The sequence below is a fragment of the Nerophis ophidion genome, linkage group LG10 (genome assembly GCF_033978795.1).
Source record: "Nerophis ophidion isolate RoL-2023_Sa linkage group LG10, RoL_Noph_v1.0, whole genome shotgun sequence".
In the NCBI taxonomy this organism is placed as follows: domain Eukaryota; kingdom Metazoa; phylum Chordata; class Actinopteri; order Syngnathiformes; family Syngnathidae; genus Nerophis; species Nerophis ophidion.
The window spans coordinates 26,265,322-26,282,640 of NC_084620.1; the positions used below are offsets into that span (position 1 = coordinate 26,265,322).

The 17,319-nt window shown below is 36.9% G+C and overlaps 1 protein-coding gene across 4 annotated transcripts in view; it reads left to right on the forward strand.

Moving 5' to 3' along the window:
• Positions 1 to 13,669, forward strand: part of msrb3 (methionine sulfoxide reductase B3) — a 29,216-nt gene extending 15,547 nt beyond the window's left edge. For 2 of the 4 annotated variants that reach the window (XM_061913210.1, XM_061913208.1), the window contains 6 exons: positions 1,756 to 1,903; positions 3,931 to 4,039; positions 6,927 to 7,004; positions 11,748 to 11,776; positions 12,017 to 12,114; positions 12,234 to 13,669. In XM_061913210.1, coding sequence (XP_061769194.1) covers positions 1,828 to 1,903; positions 3,931 to 4,039; positions 6,927 to 7,004; positions 11,748 to 11,776; positions 12,017 to 12,114; positions 12,234 to 12,401 — 558 coding nt within the window. In that variant the 5' untranslated portion in view covers positions 1,756 to 1,827 and the 3' untranslated portion in view covers positions 12,402 to 13,669. The remainder of the gene's footprint in view (positions 1 to 1,755; positions 1,904 to 3,930; positions 4,040 to 6,926; positions 7,005 to 11,747; positions 11,777 to 12,016; positions 12,115 to 12,233) is intronic. The other 2 variants (XM_061913206.1, XM_061913207.1) reach the window with 1 other exon arrangement.
• The last annotated feature ends 3,650 nt before the right edge of the window (positions 13,670 to 17,319 follow it).

The window sequence follows — 17,319 nt, forward strand, 5'->3', positions numbered from 1 at the left end:
TGTAAATTATTTTTTGTTTTGCTGTTATAATTATATATATATATACATTTCATTTAGGTGATTTTTTTTTTTTTTAATGTTTTTGTTGTTTTATTCATATTACTGAAGTATTTAAATTACTATTCCCCTCAACTTGCATGTCACAAAATTCCATAGCATTGTTTTTTTGGACGAAATGAAAGTGTATATATATATATATATATATATATATATATATATATATATATATATATATATATATATATATATATATATATATATATATATATATATATATATATATTTTTTTTTTTTTTTTAAAGTATCGGTCAAATCATTGGCAACGGTTATTTGATAATATGCTAACTGTACCCAACCTTATTCTTGACCAAACACAATGTAGGGTTGTTCCGATACTTTTCTTATTCCACTCAAAAGAAAATTTACAAGTGTATATATTACATAAAGCCTGCCATAATCTAGAATTTGGTTAGAATAGAATACAAATCTGTACTGTATTGTATTAAATGCTTCATGACTTCTGGTTGCCACGCTTTGTCTGGCTGTAAGACAAAGAGTATCATTGTGAATACTAAAATGAATACTATGGCTAAAAGTACACAGCTGAGACATGTAGCAGGTAAAACAGATTGTCAAAGATAAAATGCAAATTGTAGGAATTTGTTACAGAATTCAGTCATTCACTTGCATTAGTTTGCGCTACACGCCAAGCAGCTGTGTGCACGTCTACATATCTGTATGCCCACAGCAGGGGAGTTATTTACTATATTACCTGTTGATCAAGCTAAGTTTGAAGCAAATATTGTAATACTTCAATCATGCCACCTCTGGCGAAGCATGTTATAAAGCAGTGCTGCAGCGCGGCGCTTCATAGTTTTTAGCATCATCTTTGTAAAATTTTTTGAAGCCGCAATACCACCACATTGAGCTTCACGCACACCAGTGGAATTGCCATTTTTTTCCAAGCTGTTTTATTTTCTTTTTCTTTACTTAAATGAAACATGTACACTTTGGATTCCTTTTTTAAAGTTATGTAATCTAAAATAAAAAATCCTAATAATCTCAAAGCTAGGAACCAATGCCTTTTTTCTGTGATTTCAATGCATTTTAAAAATATTTTTGGCTGATTAGGTCACAAATGGCAGTAGACAATGGATTGCTTTTTAATTGTGTAATCTATTGATTATTGTGATTATTTCTATGCAAGTCAATTAAAAGCAATTGCAGACTGCTGTTGTTTTCTACAGTTGTTTCTTTTGCAATTTTATATAAATTATTTCTATATATCAGCTCTTACTTTTTACATAACTTTTATTTTTTGTCTCTTAAGTATGCCCTTAATAATGCATCATTATGTTCATGTTTTTTTTTTTCCAAATTGTGGGGTTGATAAAAACTAGCTGCGGGGTGGAATGGCCCAAGGTCGATACTTTGAACACCACAGTCCTATGTAAATGTTGCTGAATCTTTTTTTTCATCGGTGTTTCCAGATGTTTTTCCTCACTTCCTAGGCCAATGTTTCCTGACAATTTCTTTATTTTAAACTTCAGAACAAATCAAATGTCCTTTCCATATTCTGACATCATTGGCTGCAAGGTGTTAACATTGTCTGTTTTTTTTATTTAGGTGTGTGTGTGTTCCGAGTCATAACTATTATTTATGTCTACATGACCCAGGAATTCCAATAATCCTGCACCGTTTCCTTGACCTTTTATGTCTTGTTATCTTTCCTTGTGTCTGCCCCTCTTCTTCCAGCCCAGGCCTTGTTGTAAGCGCTGCTGTGTTTGGTTCTAGTGGTGGTTGGAGTATCTCTCTTCAGCTGCCAATATGTCGGGCTTCAATCTGCTGCATCTAATAAGCAAGAGTCAGCCTGTGACTCTGAGGTCCTGCAGTCTTCCCTCAGGTCCACAGACAGGGTGCTGTGTGTCTGCTGTGCTCTGCCCTTTCTCTTTATAAATAACATCTGGCTGATGTTTTAGCATGTCTAAACTGTCCAAGTGTTCACCATGATGCGCCGCTTTCACTCAGTGTTCTTTTTTTGGATCAAACCTCCCCAGGAGCACTAATTGCACTGATGCTCTACAGCTTCTATTAACACGTAAGCAATATTGGAATTCAATATTGTCTTCAAGTTGACTTCAAATTGTATGAAACGTAAGACTGCAAAACTATACTACTTGGGATTATGATGATATTACAGTTAATACAGTGGAACCTGCTTGCATTTTTGTGGTTATGTCGCCGCTTTAAGGTAATGATGACAATAACACATTTTTTATCGAAATGACCCCCTTTTGTCTCACATTTTGTATTAAACAAAAGCACTGAATAGAGTATGTTTAATTTACTAAAGAGAAACAGTGTGGATTTGATGAGTCGTTGACATAAACTGACTTAAATGTGTTCCACTGTATTACCAACTTCAGCAGTGATTGATTTGACTATATTATTATTATTATGTTTTCCGCAAAAGGAATGTAATGGGCTGTGCTGTTTTTGCTCCTTTCCTGCTGCTGTTTTATTGTCTGTCACCACGCACCTACAATAGAGTGCTTACAGGACAAAAAAAACAATTCACTGCTTGGCTTCCTTAAAGTGTGCACGCACTCAGTACGCGTCCATGCACTAAATTTGTCTGATTTCTTAAATAGTTTGGCTCTAATTAAGTATTCTACAGCCCATGGAAACACCTCAATCCGATCGTGTTCGGTTTTTGGAGAAGTCAAACCAACACACCCGGATTATGCGATTGGAAACCAGATCTCTCTACAGGGGATTTGCGGCCGAAGAGTACCTTTCGTACCGCACATGTGCCTGTCTCAACGCACGGGATACAACCAGGAAGCAGTTACCGTTCAATAAAAACGTGGCAACAATTGTCATGAAAAGGATACTTTTTATTTGAGTCACAAATTAAAACTGAACATTTGAGTGCCTAGATGTTAAAAAAAACAAAACTGATTTATTTAAGAAGGTAGCTCAAGAAATGATAAATGCCATCTTAATTCAAGCTCCCGAACAAAATACGTATGAGGTTAAAGATAATGAAGCAGATATATTTAAGGCAAATAATGAAGCCTACACACACTTCTTCACGCTGCATTTGTGCACTCTAAGCTGATTAGCAATAACTCTGTATTCTGCACAACTGGCAAGATAGTGCAGAACATTGCAAACTTCATCTGGAATAGTTTCGACAGTGGCACGAACAGCCTTTTCATTCGGATTTAAACCTCCTCCCATTACTCCACAAAGCCTTATTAATGAACTCAGAGACATACAAAACTTTTGATTCCATGACTTTGTTCTAAAATTCTGTCAAAAAAACTATTCCACAGGTCTGTCTTTGCTTCGGATCAGCATTCGCCCCGATACATTCTTGGAAGTAGCACCATGTTCAGATCACAATCCAAGATAATTTTTTGATATTGTCAGCTATTTAACAACATACAGACATATTTTGTAATCTGTGCCAATATTACAGTGGACATCACTTAAAACAGATGGCTTGTGTGATGTCATAGGTCAACTGGAAAAGGAATTAAATTACTCTCGCTAAAATGAAATAAGCAACCCTCAGTGTACGGGAGGCACATGGCATCTGACCAATAGTTGCATTAGAGAAAGTGCATGGACACTTGGACTTCACACAAAAGTGTGAAAATACAAAAAAAAATAACTATTTGAGGATTTGGACTAACTTAGTGCATGGAAACGTAGTGACTGAGTGGGTTTGATTTTGGTCTGACTAACGTGTACGATGAGTTTGGTAGGTCTTTATCCATGTTTATGGATGAAAATAATTATATTGAAGTTTTTTTCTAACAAAATAAAGCTTTTGTTCTTTTTTTGTTGTTGTAAAAGTCTAAAGTGTCTCTAATCACTTACTGGATTAATTTCTGAGCGCTACCTTTTTAATCCTTATTATAGGAGCTGCTCGAACCAAGAAGACATGGCCGGTGACCTTTTCTCGGGAGGAAATGAAGGAACGCCTCACGCCCATGCAGTATCATGTTACACAGGAGCGAGGGACAGAAAGGTAAAGGCTTAATCCATCTACTTATTAGTATTACTGCTATTAATATCTAATTTCCTCTTTTCATCGTTACGTTACGCTACAGTTGGAATGTAACAATGTTGTAGATACCGTGGTATTGCGGTTTCAAAAGCTTCACAAAATTGGCATGATGCGTGATATCAATCAAACTTGGTGAACCAAAAAATCTCTTATTGCAACAAATCAAATTTCTCGATATATGACCAGTGTTGGGTTAGTTACTGAAAATCAGTAACTAGTTACTTTATTTCAAAAGTACCTCAGTTACTTACACCGAGAGGTAATGTGTTTCTGTGAAAAGTAACTAGTTACTTATTTAAAAAAACAAAAAAACTAAATTAAGGCTCCCATTAATGCCCTTTTAGCCTTCATTTCAGTACAGTTATTGCACTGGAGAATAATACAATCTGTTGATGAACTTGACATGCATTTGCATCACTGAACTCTACGCAATGTAGTCTATATACACAACACACAAAGACATATGTTTCAAAGGGTCAAAACAAATTGACAAAACTATTTTAAATAGCTGCAACAAAACATACATAAGTAACAAACCGCATAATAACTTGTCACAACGTAGCTGTAAACCTGGTTTCACCAAAGGAAGGCACACATGACATGATTGTCATGTCACTACATACTGTAGAGCACACATACTGCTATACACATGCATAACCGGGAGTTTTTTTCTCTCAAGGAATTGTGTAATAAAATATTTTCTTCAGGAGAGCAACACCGTACTGAAGCCCAGAACACTATGCATTTCCCCAGTTTTAGTTCAGAGAAAAGGAAAGATTGGCCTGGCTCACTAGGATCCCTCTTTGTTTGTTAACTTTATAGACTATACATTTAGAGTGATGCGATAATGAAACACTCTAGAAGTCTAGCATGAAAGAGTATGTGGGAGAATTGACTGAGTGTGTACCTTCAGTGCTGAATGATGAGCAGAAGCAGAGTTTGGAATGTCTTCTTTAGCTTGCTTTCCATTTTTATGTGCTCACAGTCCGTCTCCAGGAACTTGGAAAATGTTTTCGTGCCATCAAATCAAATCAACTTTATTTATAAAGAACATTTAAAATTTACCACAGGGGTAGCCAAAGTGCTGTACAATGGACAGGTTAAAAGATAATACGAGAACCGAGCAAACACCACAACACAAACAGAACATGATAAAAATAAAATAAATAAAACAAAAACAGGTTCACAGCAGGTGTATAATGGGGCGCCATTGCAGGATGGATATCACTCAGTGTTAAAAGCCAGGGAATAAAAGTATGTTTTTAAGAGAGATTTAAAGACAGGAAGAGAGGAGGCTTGTCTAACACTCAGAGGTAGGTTGTTCCAGAGCTTGGGAGCAGCAGCGGCGAAAGCTCTGTCACCACTAAGCTTAAGCCTTGTGCCAGGGACCGTCAGTAGCAGCTGATCGGTTGGGGCAGTAAGGCTGAAGGAGGTCGGAGAGATATGTTGGTGCGAGGTTGTTTAGACATTTAAAAACAAATAGGAGTTTAAAATTGATTCGATAACGCACAGGGAGCCAGTGAAGGGACGCTAATATAGGGGTGATGTGCTCAAGTCTACGGGTCTGTGTTAGACGAGCAGCAGAGTTCTGCACGAGCTGCAGGCGGGCGAGGGAGGCCTGGCTAATGCCTACATACAGGGCATTGCAGTAGTCTAAACGATTCGAGATAGGCGTGAATTAATTTTTTGGAGATCATGTCCTGACAAGCGGTTTCACTTTCGCTATTTGGCGAATTTGATAAAAGCCATTTACCGTTTGACGCCCGCTATCATGCTCATTAGCTACCTGAAAGCAGGTGACCCCACTGTAGAAATAGCCTGCATGTCTTCTAGCACATACGTTGCAATGGCTCCATCAGTGTTGTCCAGACAAGCAGTCCCTCTGTTAAAATCCTTAGGTGGAGGTGAAGTGGCATCGGAGTCTGTGCTTTACTAGCATTGAAGCATGTTGCTTTCATAGCTGTTTCAGGAGATTTGAATTGCTGTTTTGGGCAGTAGATAAGACCTTTGATCCAAGACACAACTTATATTTAACTAAAATGTTATTTTCTTTCTGCTCGACAAGAAAAGTAGTTTGAATATCTCCATGAAACTCTGCTTCGGTTTTGCCATGGTCTTGTTCGTAAACACAGACACACCCCCACCCCACACACAGCGCCTCTTCTCTTCCTTGTGAAACAGGAAGAATCAGGACAACACAGCAGCTCTCCAATAAAACATGCATATCTTCTCAGTTTCTAACCGATACTATATAAAAAATAACGTTCAGTAACCGAGTTACTGAATATAAAATAACTGGTTTGTCCCAACACTGGATATGACAGCTTAGAAAAACTGATGTTAACAGAAAAATTTGAAGAAATGAAAGCTCCAGGTCGACAAGATATGTCACCAGCCTTAGAAACGTCGGTGGAAATATCAGTATATAACTTATACACAAGACTGACAGAAGATGGGAGCGCTCCGATCTTCAATGTCTGCAAACGGGCCTGATAATCCATGATGGTCATAATATATTCAGTAGTTGCCAGACTATTTTAAAAACATTATACAGTAAAGGAGAATGAATATCCATTCACAGATGGGTTTACGTGAAGCACAGCGTTTTGCCTTCAATATATAGTTTACCTTTACTTAACCAGAACCACATTCCATCTTTCTTCTGCCAAGTATATTGTGTTTTATTCATGCATTGTTGGTTTGGATAGAACTTGGTAAAAAGTTTATAGTTTGTCTATACTTTAATTCAATACTAAGATAACAAAATGTTGCTGATATAAAGTGTTTATTTTGTTACATCCCTAATAGTGTATAAGGATGTATGTTTACAATGAAATTTTCTGCACAGTGCTTTCACTGGAGAGTTCACACACCACAAAGACAAAGGAACCTACACCTGTGTTGTTTGTGGAACTCCGTTGTTCAGGTAAAACCTTCATTTGTGGTTTAGTAAGTGCCGCAAAGATCCAGAAAGTATTTTTAATCCATTAGCTGTATTAAAAAAACGAACAGACAAATCAGTGGGAATTATTACACAGTGCATTAAAAGATACTGAGTTCTGATTTAATGCACCATTGCACAAAGCATTGGATTTCCTGTAAAGTTTGCTAAGCCTTAGCTTTAATCAATGGTGACAAGTGCTTTTGCGTCAGGTCGCCACTGTCCCGTTTCTTTGTACCAGAGGTGGGTAGAGTAGCCAGAAATTGTACAAGTAAGAGTACAGTTACTTTACAGATTTATTACTCAAGTAAAAGTAAGGAGTAGTCACCCAAATATTTACTTGAGTAAAAGTAAAAAGTATGTTGTGAAAAAACTACTCAAGTACTGAGTAACTGATGGGTAACCTGATTACGGCAACAAATAATGCACAAAAACATAAAAATAGCAATGAGCAAATTCAGAGCCAGGAATAGCTCTTAAGCAACTAAAACAATAATATATATTAAATAATAGTATATTAAAATAAAATAAATGGCACATTGAGCCACAATAACTTAACAGCACCATAGCCTCAGTAGGCATTCATTGATTTGATTGATTAAAACATGTATTAGTAGATTGTACACTACAGTACATATTCCGTACAATTGACCACTAAATGGTAACACCCCAATAAGTTTTTCAACGTTTATCAATTACTTAGTAAATGACTAAGTCGAGGTGATCTACTTCATATATACATATACATACACACACATATCATTTATACACACACATATACATATATATATATATATATATATATATATATATATATATATATATATACAGTATATAATTTATATCTATTTTGCCGTTTTCGTTTACATGTTGAAGGTGTTTTAATGAATATACATGCATGTTTAACATATAGATTCCTATCTTTCATGAAGACAAGAATATAAGTTGGTGTATTACCTGATTCTGATGACTTGCAATGATTGGAATCAGACGTCCACGTTTTCAAATGGAGGAGAAAAAAGTTCCTCTTTTCTGTCCAATACCACATGAAAGTCGTTGGTTTTTGGCATCTTATTTGTCCAGCTTCCATATTCGTTTTTATACACTACAAGAAATACATTGGTGGCAAACTCCGTAGCTTGCTAGCTTGTTTGCGCTGGCTTTCGGAGACTCTTATTTTGTTAGCGCAGGCGCGATGGAGCGGCACTTTTATTGTGAAGACAGGAACTGTGCGAAGTACGGTTGAAATATAAAGGGTCTTTTTTCCTTTACACTTTTGATTGATTGATTGAAACTTGTGTTAGTAGATTGCACAGTACAGTACATAATCAGTACAATCGACCACTAAATGGTAACACCCGAATAATTTTTTTAAGTTTGTCGGGTCATGTGACCGCCTGGCTCTGTTTGATTGGTCCAACGTCACCAGTGACTGCATGTGATTGGTGAAACGCAGGCATGCGTAGATTCTACTTTGAAGCTCTCATTAACCAAAACAAACATTAATAGATCGATTAAAAAAAAGTAGCGAGTAGCGAGCTGAATGTAGATAAATGGAACGGCGTAAAAGTAGCATTTCTTCTCTATAAATATACTCAAATAAAAGTATGTTGCATAAAAACTACTCGTAGAAGTACAATTCATCCCAAAAGTTACTCAAGTAAATGTAACGGAGTAAATGTTGCGCGTTACTACCCACCTCTGCTTTGTACTATATGCAATATCTTTAACCCCATAGAAAGAAGTCCAGGGAAGTAATATCTGCCAAAGAAGATGATTAGGGAATTATCGCTTGCCTTTCAATCCTCCAGTCTGAAAAGGTCTGCTTTAGGAACCCTTGAACATGTGCACTGCACTTGCACTGTGACATGTGGCAATGTAGTCAGAACAAATCTGATTAACATCTCACTAACTGCTTTTGTAACACTATAAAGAGACTGTGGGCACCATGTACAGTATTACCATGGTGCAAACTCACCCCGCCTCAGGTGAAGGTAATGTAACCTTGGCAAACCAGACTTTCAAATCAAGGATGGCAAGGCACGCAGTGGGTAACTGTTTACAAACATTTATTTACAACCCAAAGTGTCAAAAGGTGAACAACAAAAGGGAAACAAAGCATCCAAAATGTGCAATAGTAATAGAGGCAATATTAGTAAAGTATATATTGTAAATGTACACTCTAAATCAATTTCAAAGTCACATGCATCAAAATAAGCATATAATTAAATAAAAGGTAAATCCTCCATTATAAAAAAATACATGTATTCACAAGCTAAGGTCAATAATCAAATGTCAGGTATAGAATTAAATAATCAAACAGATTTAGCAAAATCAATTAGCAATCAACAAAACTCATTTAACCGGTTATAAAACAATCTCATCATCAAAATAATCACTTCAGTAGGTGTTTGATGCATGGAGACCTGAGTTCCTGCTCAGGCTATATAGAACCTCCTGTGGCAGTGACAGACAGTAGACTGTCAAAAAAAAGGGCATTTTCCAACTTAAATAGCCCTTAGCCCCGCCCACTAGCTGGGACCAATTTGACAGGGGGAATTAAGAATGCTGTTCTTTTGTAAAATACACCTTAAATAACCATCACACATCAAAAAGTATTCACATAGTACTTTTGCATTTGTAGATCAGTCATTTTTGTATACAGTGTATTAAGGCTTGGATAACATAACCTTTAAATGTCCAGTGTCCTTCTATAACACCCAGCTTTTGAGTACCATGGTTCGGCCCCAATTAGGCCTAATTAGTCAAGACAGGTGTGTTCACCTATATAAAGCCCTCAGCCCCACCCTCACTTTTTTAGCCATCCTTTCAGAGCCATGGTGAGTGAGAGGGTATGATTTGTTTGAGCGCATGCTTTTTACTGATTAACAAGATTGAATGTTTGTAGTGATGGGTTGATGAGGCTTCATGTATTGTTACAACACATTGCAAAACTCCATTGATACTGTGTCACTAAATACTGACATCTGGTGGACATTAAAAATCCCTACAGGCAACCTATGGACCGACTCAACTGACACTGATTTTATGACCTAGTATATACAATAATATAAACCAAATCATTGTTTTTCATTTAGGATTATTTCATATCTTCATTTAAATAACAATATATTTCCATCTTTTTTAGATACAGTCAATAATGTGAACATGATTGATTGATTGAAACTTTTATTAGTAGATTGCACAGTTCAGTACATATTCCGTACAATTGACCACTAAATGGTATGCACATGTATCATAACATGGACTAAGAGAACGTGTTGTGATTGAGGATACTCATTTTAAAATGTTTATTATAAATGTTCATCACTGTTCTGTGCCACTTCGGCCCCCTTGCCAAATTTACTTCACACATGTGCAGTGTCTGTCAATCTTTATTGAGCCACATCTCTTCAAACAAATGTCATGTGAATGAATTGGTGAATAACCAGGTTATTTATGTACCTTCTCCCATCTAGCAATCCATTGCTCTGCCTATCACAAATTGTCCTTGGTGTTGCTGGACTCACAAAGATACAATATTTTTACTAAATAATAAAAATAAGGGGATTAGGTTTATATAGTGGGTTTTCTAGACACTCATAGCGCTTTACAAGGAACTGAGAACCCATCTTTCACTCACTCCACATTCACACTTTGATAGTGGTAAGCTACATTTGTAGCCACAGCTGACCTGTGGTAGACTGACAGAACTGCCAATTTGCCCCTTCACACCATTGTGAGCAACGGTGGTGAAGTTTCTTGCCCAAGGACACAACGGCCGTGACTAGGATGGCAGAATCTAGAATCGAACCTGGAACCCTCAAGTTTTATCATTTGAGCCACAGAACCATTTAAGTCACTGACAAATCTCCGACGGCACATTGTACAGTGTTTTGGAAGCATTGCTCTAGTGTATGTTTTCATACGGTTACATTTTATTTCAGTAATGTGTAACGGTACGCCAAAGTCAGGAATCGGTATGGACCTCATGTTTTTTTTTCTATAAATCTGCTTAGCTTTTGTGTTAAATCAGAATCATTTTATTGCTAATGTCAGTGAGTGTTCACAATGTAGGATTTATTTTGGTGCAATAGTGCTACATGAAACTTTAACTAGCACAACTAAGACCACCAAGCTAAAAAATAGAACACAAATAAAACAAGACGAATAAAAAATGAATGCAGTAGGTACAGTAAATGATTATTTTGAAATGTTAAAGCCAATCCAATGTAGGTCAATATACTGTATTGAGGTATGTAAACTTTGTGTTTTATATAGGTGGCAAAGCAAATTGGTGTAATATGTAATACCTAACAATAATTAATCAAACTTTATTTATATGGCACTTATTATGGACAGGCAAGGCGCCGAGAATTGAGGAGAAACGCCACCTTTGAGGCTCTACACTGAAAATAAAATGTTTGTCACCTAAAAAAAATATATGAAATATATTTGAATGTATATGTAAAACACAATATAAATAACAGATTATCGAATAAATAAAAAGAGTGGGAATAGTTGTAATAATATTAATAGAATAGACAAAAAAAAATTAGGAACTTAATTAAAGTTTACAATGATCAATAAAAATCCTGAGTACACAGTACCAAACCATAGGCTGGGTACCGATAAATCACAATACAAGCACAGATACATTGACTCTGTTTTTGTCAATCTAATACAAACTACTTGTTCTAAAGTCTATTTCTTTCCTTTTTTTGATAGTTCTAAATCCAAATATGATTCCGGATCAGGTAAGCTCCCTCGCATCATTCTGAATTTTGAACGGTTCAGGAATTATGAGTGTTTTTTAATGTTGACGACGAATTCAGTGTTAGTGTTGAAATAGGGTGATCAGTATTATCACTTGTGTAATCAAATATAGCAAATGTCAACCACAAGAATATAACCATGCAAACACATTGTAGCACAAAGTTTTTGTTTGGTTTGTTGAGTCGCTACACCGTATTTTTTTGTGCATATCATACGTGCAGGTTGGCCTTCCTTCTTTGACCTTGTGAAAGAGGATTCCATCACAGTGTCAGATGATTTCTCCTATGGGATGCACAGAGTGGAGACCACCTGCAGCCAGGTACACTAATGTATCGCCATAAAGATAAAAAAAAAAAAAAATCTCCTAATTGTCTACCAAATATGTTATCATTTAATAAAATATCAAATTAAATAGCTAATTTCTCCATTTGGACGCAGTGTGGCGCCCATCTGGGACACCTGTTTGATGATGGCCCAAAACCCACTGGCAAGCGATACTGCATCAACTCGGCCTCGCTGTCTTTCCAGCCTAAAGACACGGAGTCCGCTGGCTCCGCCTCCACGGCTGAAGGTGCTGCCGGGGGCGAGGCCAAGACAGAACTTTAAAAAGTAGACCCGGCGAGATTGATGTTGCTGTGCGTGTGTTTGATTGAAGATTTCTACGCATAACAACATAACAGGTTATTAAATTGACATGATACACACCAAATATTTCCACATGCAAATAATACTGACCAAAAGTCTCCCGCTGCGTTGTTCCTGCCCAAGACCGATGTGTTATTGACGAGACAGGAGTCTAAGATAAAGTGCACCAAAAAGTTGGTCAACTTGATCGTCGCAGCGAAAATGGTGCCAGCATTTGCCGTGTCGTTTGCCTTGAGTGTCACCAAGTCCTGCCGCGGCAGTCCAGTTTTGTCGTTTGACCTCGGTCACATTAATGTGGAGATGCATTATTGATGAGGCAGCAGTTAGAGATAAAGTGCATCAACAGTTGTACTCGTCACTTGACATGAAAAACAGGCACGTAAACAATGACTCCCCTTCTAATTTGAAAACGGACCCACTTAGTGAATATTTTATTGTGATCAAGCACAACATAATACAGTAACAAGAACTAAGACAGATACTGTCGTGTAAGACATACAAAACACAAATAACACTTCATTTACGAGAAAGATAAAAATAAAATGCTTTTAAAAAAGTGATGTGTGAAGTCGCAAAATTTGAAGCGCAAAGTGGCGAAGGATTACTGTACTGTCGGTGCACTGTATTTTGCTGTACTAGTCAGTGTGAACTCACTTAAGCACTCAGTGTGTAAGTACAAAATGCATTGAGGACAAATGCTGGGTCTCAAATTTATCAATTGCATCAGTACGCTTCAATAAGTATACTGTGTACAGTGTGTACTTAATTCCTGAGGGTGCACATTTAAGAATATTAGTGCTATCCTGAATCTATTACAGTTGCACACTTACCTGAAGTGACGATTGCAATATTTACTTCCTTTTCACTCCTTTGTGGTATTGCAACTAGAAGTTTATCCCATTCTTCATCCGCCACATAGCCAAGTTGACGACTATCGAGGGTGGAAAGGGTCACTGCACACTCTCCATTTTGGACATTCTGAGTCCAACAACTTAACAGCGCACTGCATTAGCCATACTTCACACACACTCAAAATGCTAAGTGTAATTTGCGGAAGTGCAAGAAGGGAGACTATATTTGGGGTGTATCTTTGATGCTTTTTAGGATTCAACAGAACATGTGGATTGCTTTTGGCAAATAATGCACAAGTGGGACTATTTTCTATTTCTTCCTAATTGCTTTATAGTGATTTTCACAGCTTTCCGTGGATGAATAAAATATCTGAAGTATGTCACGTCTTGTCACGTTTTTTTTAAATCAAGGTGTGTTAAAACTACTTCAATTCAATGTTAAATATTAATTTTGCTTGCATAAAACAAATCCAAATCATGAATTATAAATTACTCTACTTTTGGTAACCTCTTAACCCCTGTGTTATGATTTTCTGGAATTAAAAAAATCCAAATAGGGTTTGTTCAGAGCCCACCAGGAGGCAGAGTGCGCTGCGAGCATGGATTCATGTCAGCTACACCAAGGGTGGACCAGCCAGGACCCCCTGCCAAGCTTCTCTCAGTATAGTATCTGTGAAGTGAATATATATTGTATATATTTAAAAAATCCAGTATTTTGACATGTGATTTTTTTTTTTCTGTTGTACTTTCCAGTTGTACTTCTAAAAGTGATTTTTACTTTTAGTCATTGTATCAAAAGTGTCTCTATATCCTCTTGAACCTAATCGCAAATGGATGTTTTAGGGTCAAGGGTCAGAGTTGGTGAGCCCAATGAGTAATTACTCACAGATATTAGGAATAATAGTTTGTATTAATACTGTTTTTATTATATTTGTGTTTATATTGTTATAAAAATATTATACCTGTTTTGTCCTAAATCTAACTACTTAAGATTTCATTTACGAAAAAATATGGAAATTGAGTTAATTTCATCAGAGATTATACATATATTTAACTATAAATTAACTAAAGTAAATATTAGAATCGTTCAAACCAACTATTATTTTTATTAAACTATCATAGTGTATTATTATAATTATGATGTGGTGACTTGTCAAGGGTATACCCCTCCTTCCGCCTGATCGTAGCTGAGATGCGCCCCCCGCGACCCCAAAGGGAATAAGCGGTAGAAGATAGATGGACTTGTCAAGGGTGTACCCCGCCTTCCGCCCATCTGAGTATATGTGTGTATATATATATATATATATATATATATACAAATACATAAAAAATATTTATGACACATATTTGGTATTTAGATATATCCATCTTGTGTATTCAATATTAAAAAATAAATAAAAAATGTGTATTGTATAATATGTGCATTTTTGCCTATACAGTAAGTCCAGACGCCACTGGACTAAAATAATTTTATATATAATATATATTTCATTTTTTGCCTACATTCTCTGGGGATTTAACCACTATTACTTTCACATGCTAATTGTGTCAGCATCTGCTTGGCAAAAGAAGTGTGTTTGCAAATCATATATTTGATGAAGTATTTTTTTGAACAGCTTTTTTTGTCTACACAGTTTGTAGTGTGTGGACCAAGTGTACTTGTTGACAGCAAGTGGGAAGAAAAGGATGAAATTCTCCGAAGTCATAAATTTCAGTTGTTGGGTGAATGATAAAAGAAATTTACTTTCCAGGCCTCGTAGGAGTAACACTTTTTATGATGTTCAGGTTGACAGCATAGTGTATTTTTCCAGTGCACAGGAGGGAGGGACTTCTTGTGAACAAGTCAGAGGAAGAGCAATTCTCAGCCTTGATTGAAGGCCTGGCCAGTGCAGAACATTGATTTATGACACAGAGAGTCCATGTTTGGTGCAAAGCAATGCAAGGAATGTCTCAGCCTGGCTGGAAATGTTTATCCTCTTGGAAAAACACTCGCCGTCGAGGAAAAACTCACAGGCTTTTTTTTTTCTGTGGTTTATTGCTACTGTGGGAGAGTCCTGTGAGGAAGTAGGTTGAATTGCCTGATTGCACAAGTCCTCACAACAATTGCCACTTCCTCTTGCCAACCAGATTGGACTTTTGTTGTTGTTGTTTTGTGTTTTACGTGCAAATGATTGTTTTTAATCAGATTAATCATACTTTTGAATTTGGATTATTCATGATAAAAAAGACCCCAATATTTGTAGACAAAGGCAATTTTATTGTCAGAATGTCATACACACAGCATTGTTCAGTGTTATTATGCGTTCATTATACCTGAGGAATGGAATTTTTTTTGTGCAATTAATGAGTTAACTCTTATTTTTTTTACATTTAAGTTAAAGTACCAATGATTGTCACACACACCAGGTGGGGTGAGATTCTCCTCTGCATTTGACCCATCATCCTCACCCCCTGGGAGGTGAGGGGAGCGGTGAGCAGCAACGGTGGCCGCACCCGAGAATAATTTTGGTCATTTCCAACCCTTGGCCAAGTCCAACCCTTTATGCTGAGTGCCAAGCAGTGGTCCCATTTTTATAGTCTTTGGTATGACCCGGGGTTTGAACTCACAACCTACCGATCTCAGGGCGGACACTCTAACCACTAGGTCACCTCAGAAAATACTTGGCTCTCAAAGCTCAAAGTACCACTGTAACGGGACGGCGTGGCGCAGTGGGATAGTGGCCGTGCGCAACCCGAGCGTCCCTGGTTCAATTCCCACCTAGTACCAACCTCGTCACATCCGTTGTGTCCTGAGCAAGACAGTTCACCCTTGCTCCTGACGGGTGCTGGTTGGCGCCTTGCATGGCAGCTCCCTCCATCAGTGTGTGAATGTGTGTGTGAATGGGTAAATGTGGAAGTAGTGTCAAAGCGCTTTGAGTACCTTGAAGGTAGAAAAGCGCTATACAAGTACAGCCCATTTATTTATCATTTATAATGCCCGACATTGATATACAGTAACATGGTAGGCCGAAGTATTCTATAAAAACGAGGCAGATGTTTTTTTAGCAAGCATTTTTAATATTTTGGGCCACTGTAACATTACATGCAGTTTGAACAGTAACACTGTGTTTGAATATGGGAAAATAAAACACCTGTTTATTTTATTTGTATTTGATTCATTTTGTAACAGACGGGGTCTGTGTACTTTTATTCAACAGTTACCAGATGTTGTGGTTTCCCATGTCCTTGAAGGCATCATTGTTATGTGCAGCTTTCGCTGCCAATGTTCCGCTTTGTTTACATGCTTTCTGCGCCTTGATTGGCTGAGAGGCTGGGAAAGGGGAGAATGTGGAGAAAATTAAGTTCCCACACATGTCGAGTAGAAGTGGGAATCTTTGGGCACCTCGCGATTTGATTACGATTCAGGAGCTGCGATTCGGTTAAAAATTGATTATTGATGCATCTTTAATTTATGTATACGGATGCAGTTTTATATTTATTTTTGTTTAACTAAATGAGCGTTTATCAATTGCAACTTTTAAAAACAGTGCAATTGTAATAAGTGAAAATAATAAATTGAAATAATGCGCACATTTATTGAATTAATAGAAATGTGTGCAAAACTGGAACAAAAGAGCCGTAAAATAAAAGAGCTGGTCAGATCTCTCGGTGAAGTGGATCTCTGCAGTCTGCCAAACTTTAGAACTATCTGTATTACTTTATTCACAATAAATATATCCATTATTGATGTGTACTCATTGATTTTGTAATCGTCCTCGTCCGAATTGCAATGCATCTCGAAATTGATTATTTTCCCCAACTCTTGTGTTGAGTGATAGAAATGACAGAGTAAAACAGTCTTAATTCTTTATTTTGGCTTTGACTACGGCCTACAGTAGTTGAAATATAACGACTTCCATTGAAGACTGATAAACCTTTGATAACGACTCCAGTCACTTCATTACTAAATTTAATTAAGGGTTCTTAAAAAAAAACTAAAACACTTTTTTTTTTTAAGTGATTTGGCGTACGAGTAGATAGAGCCATCG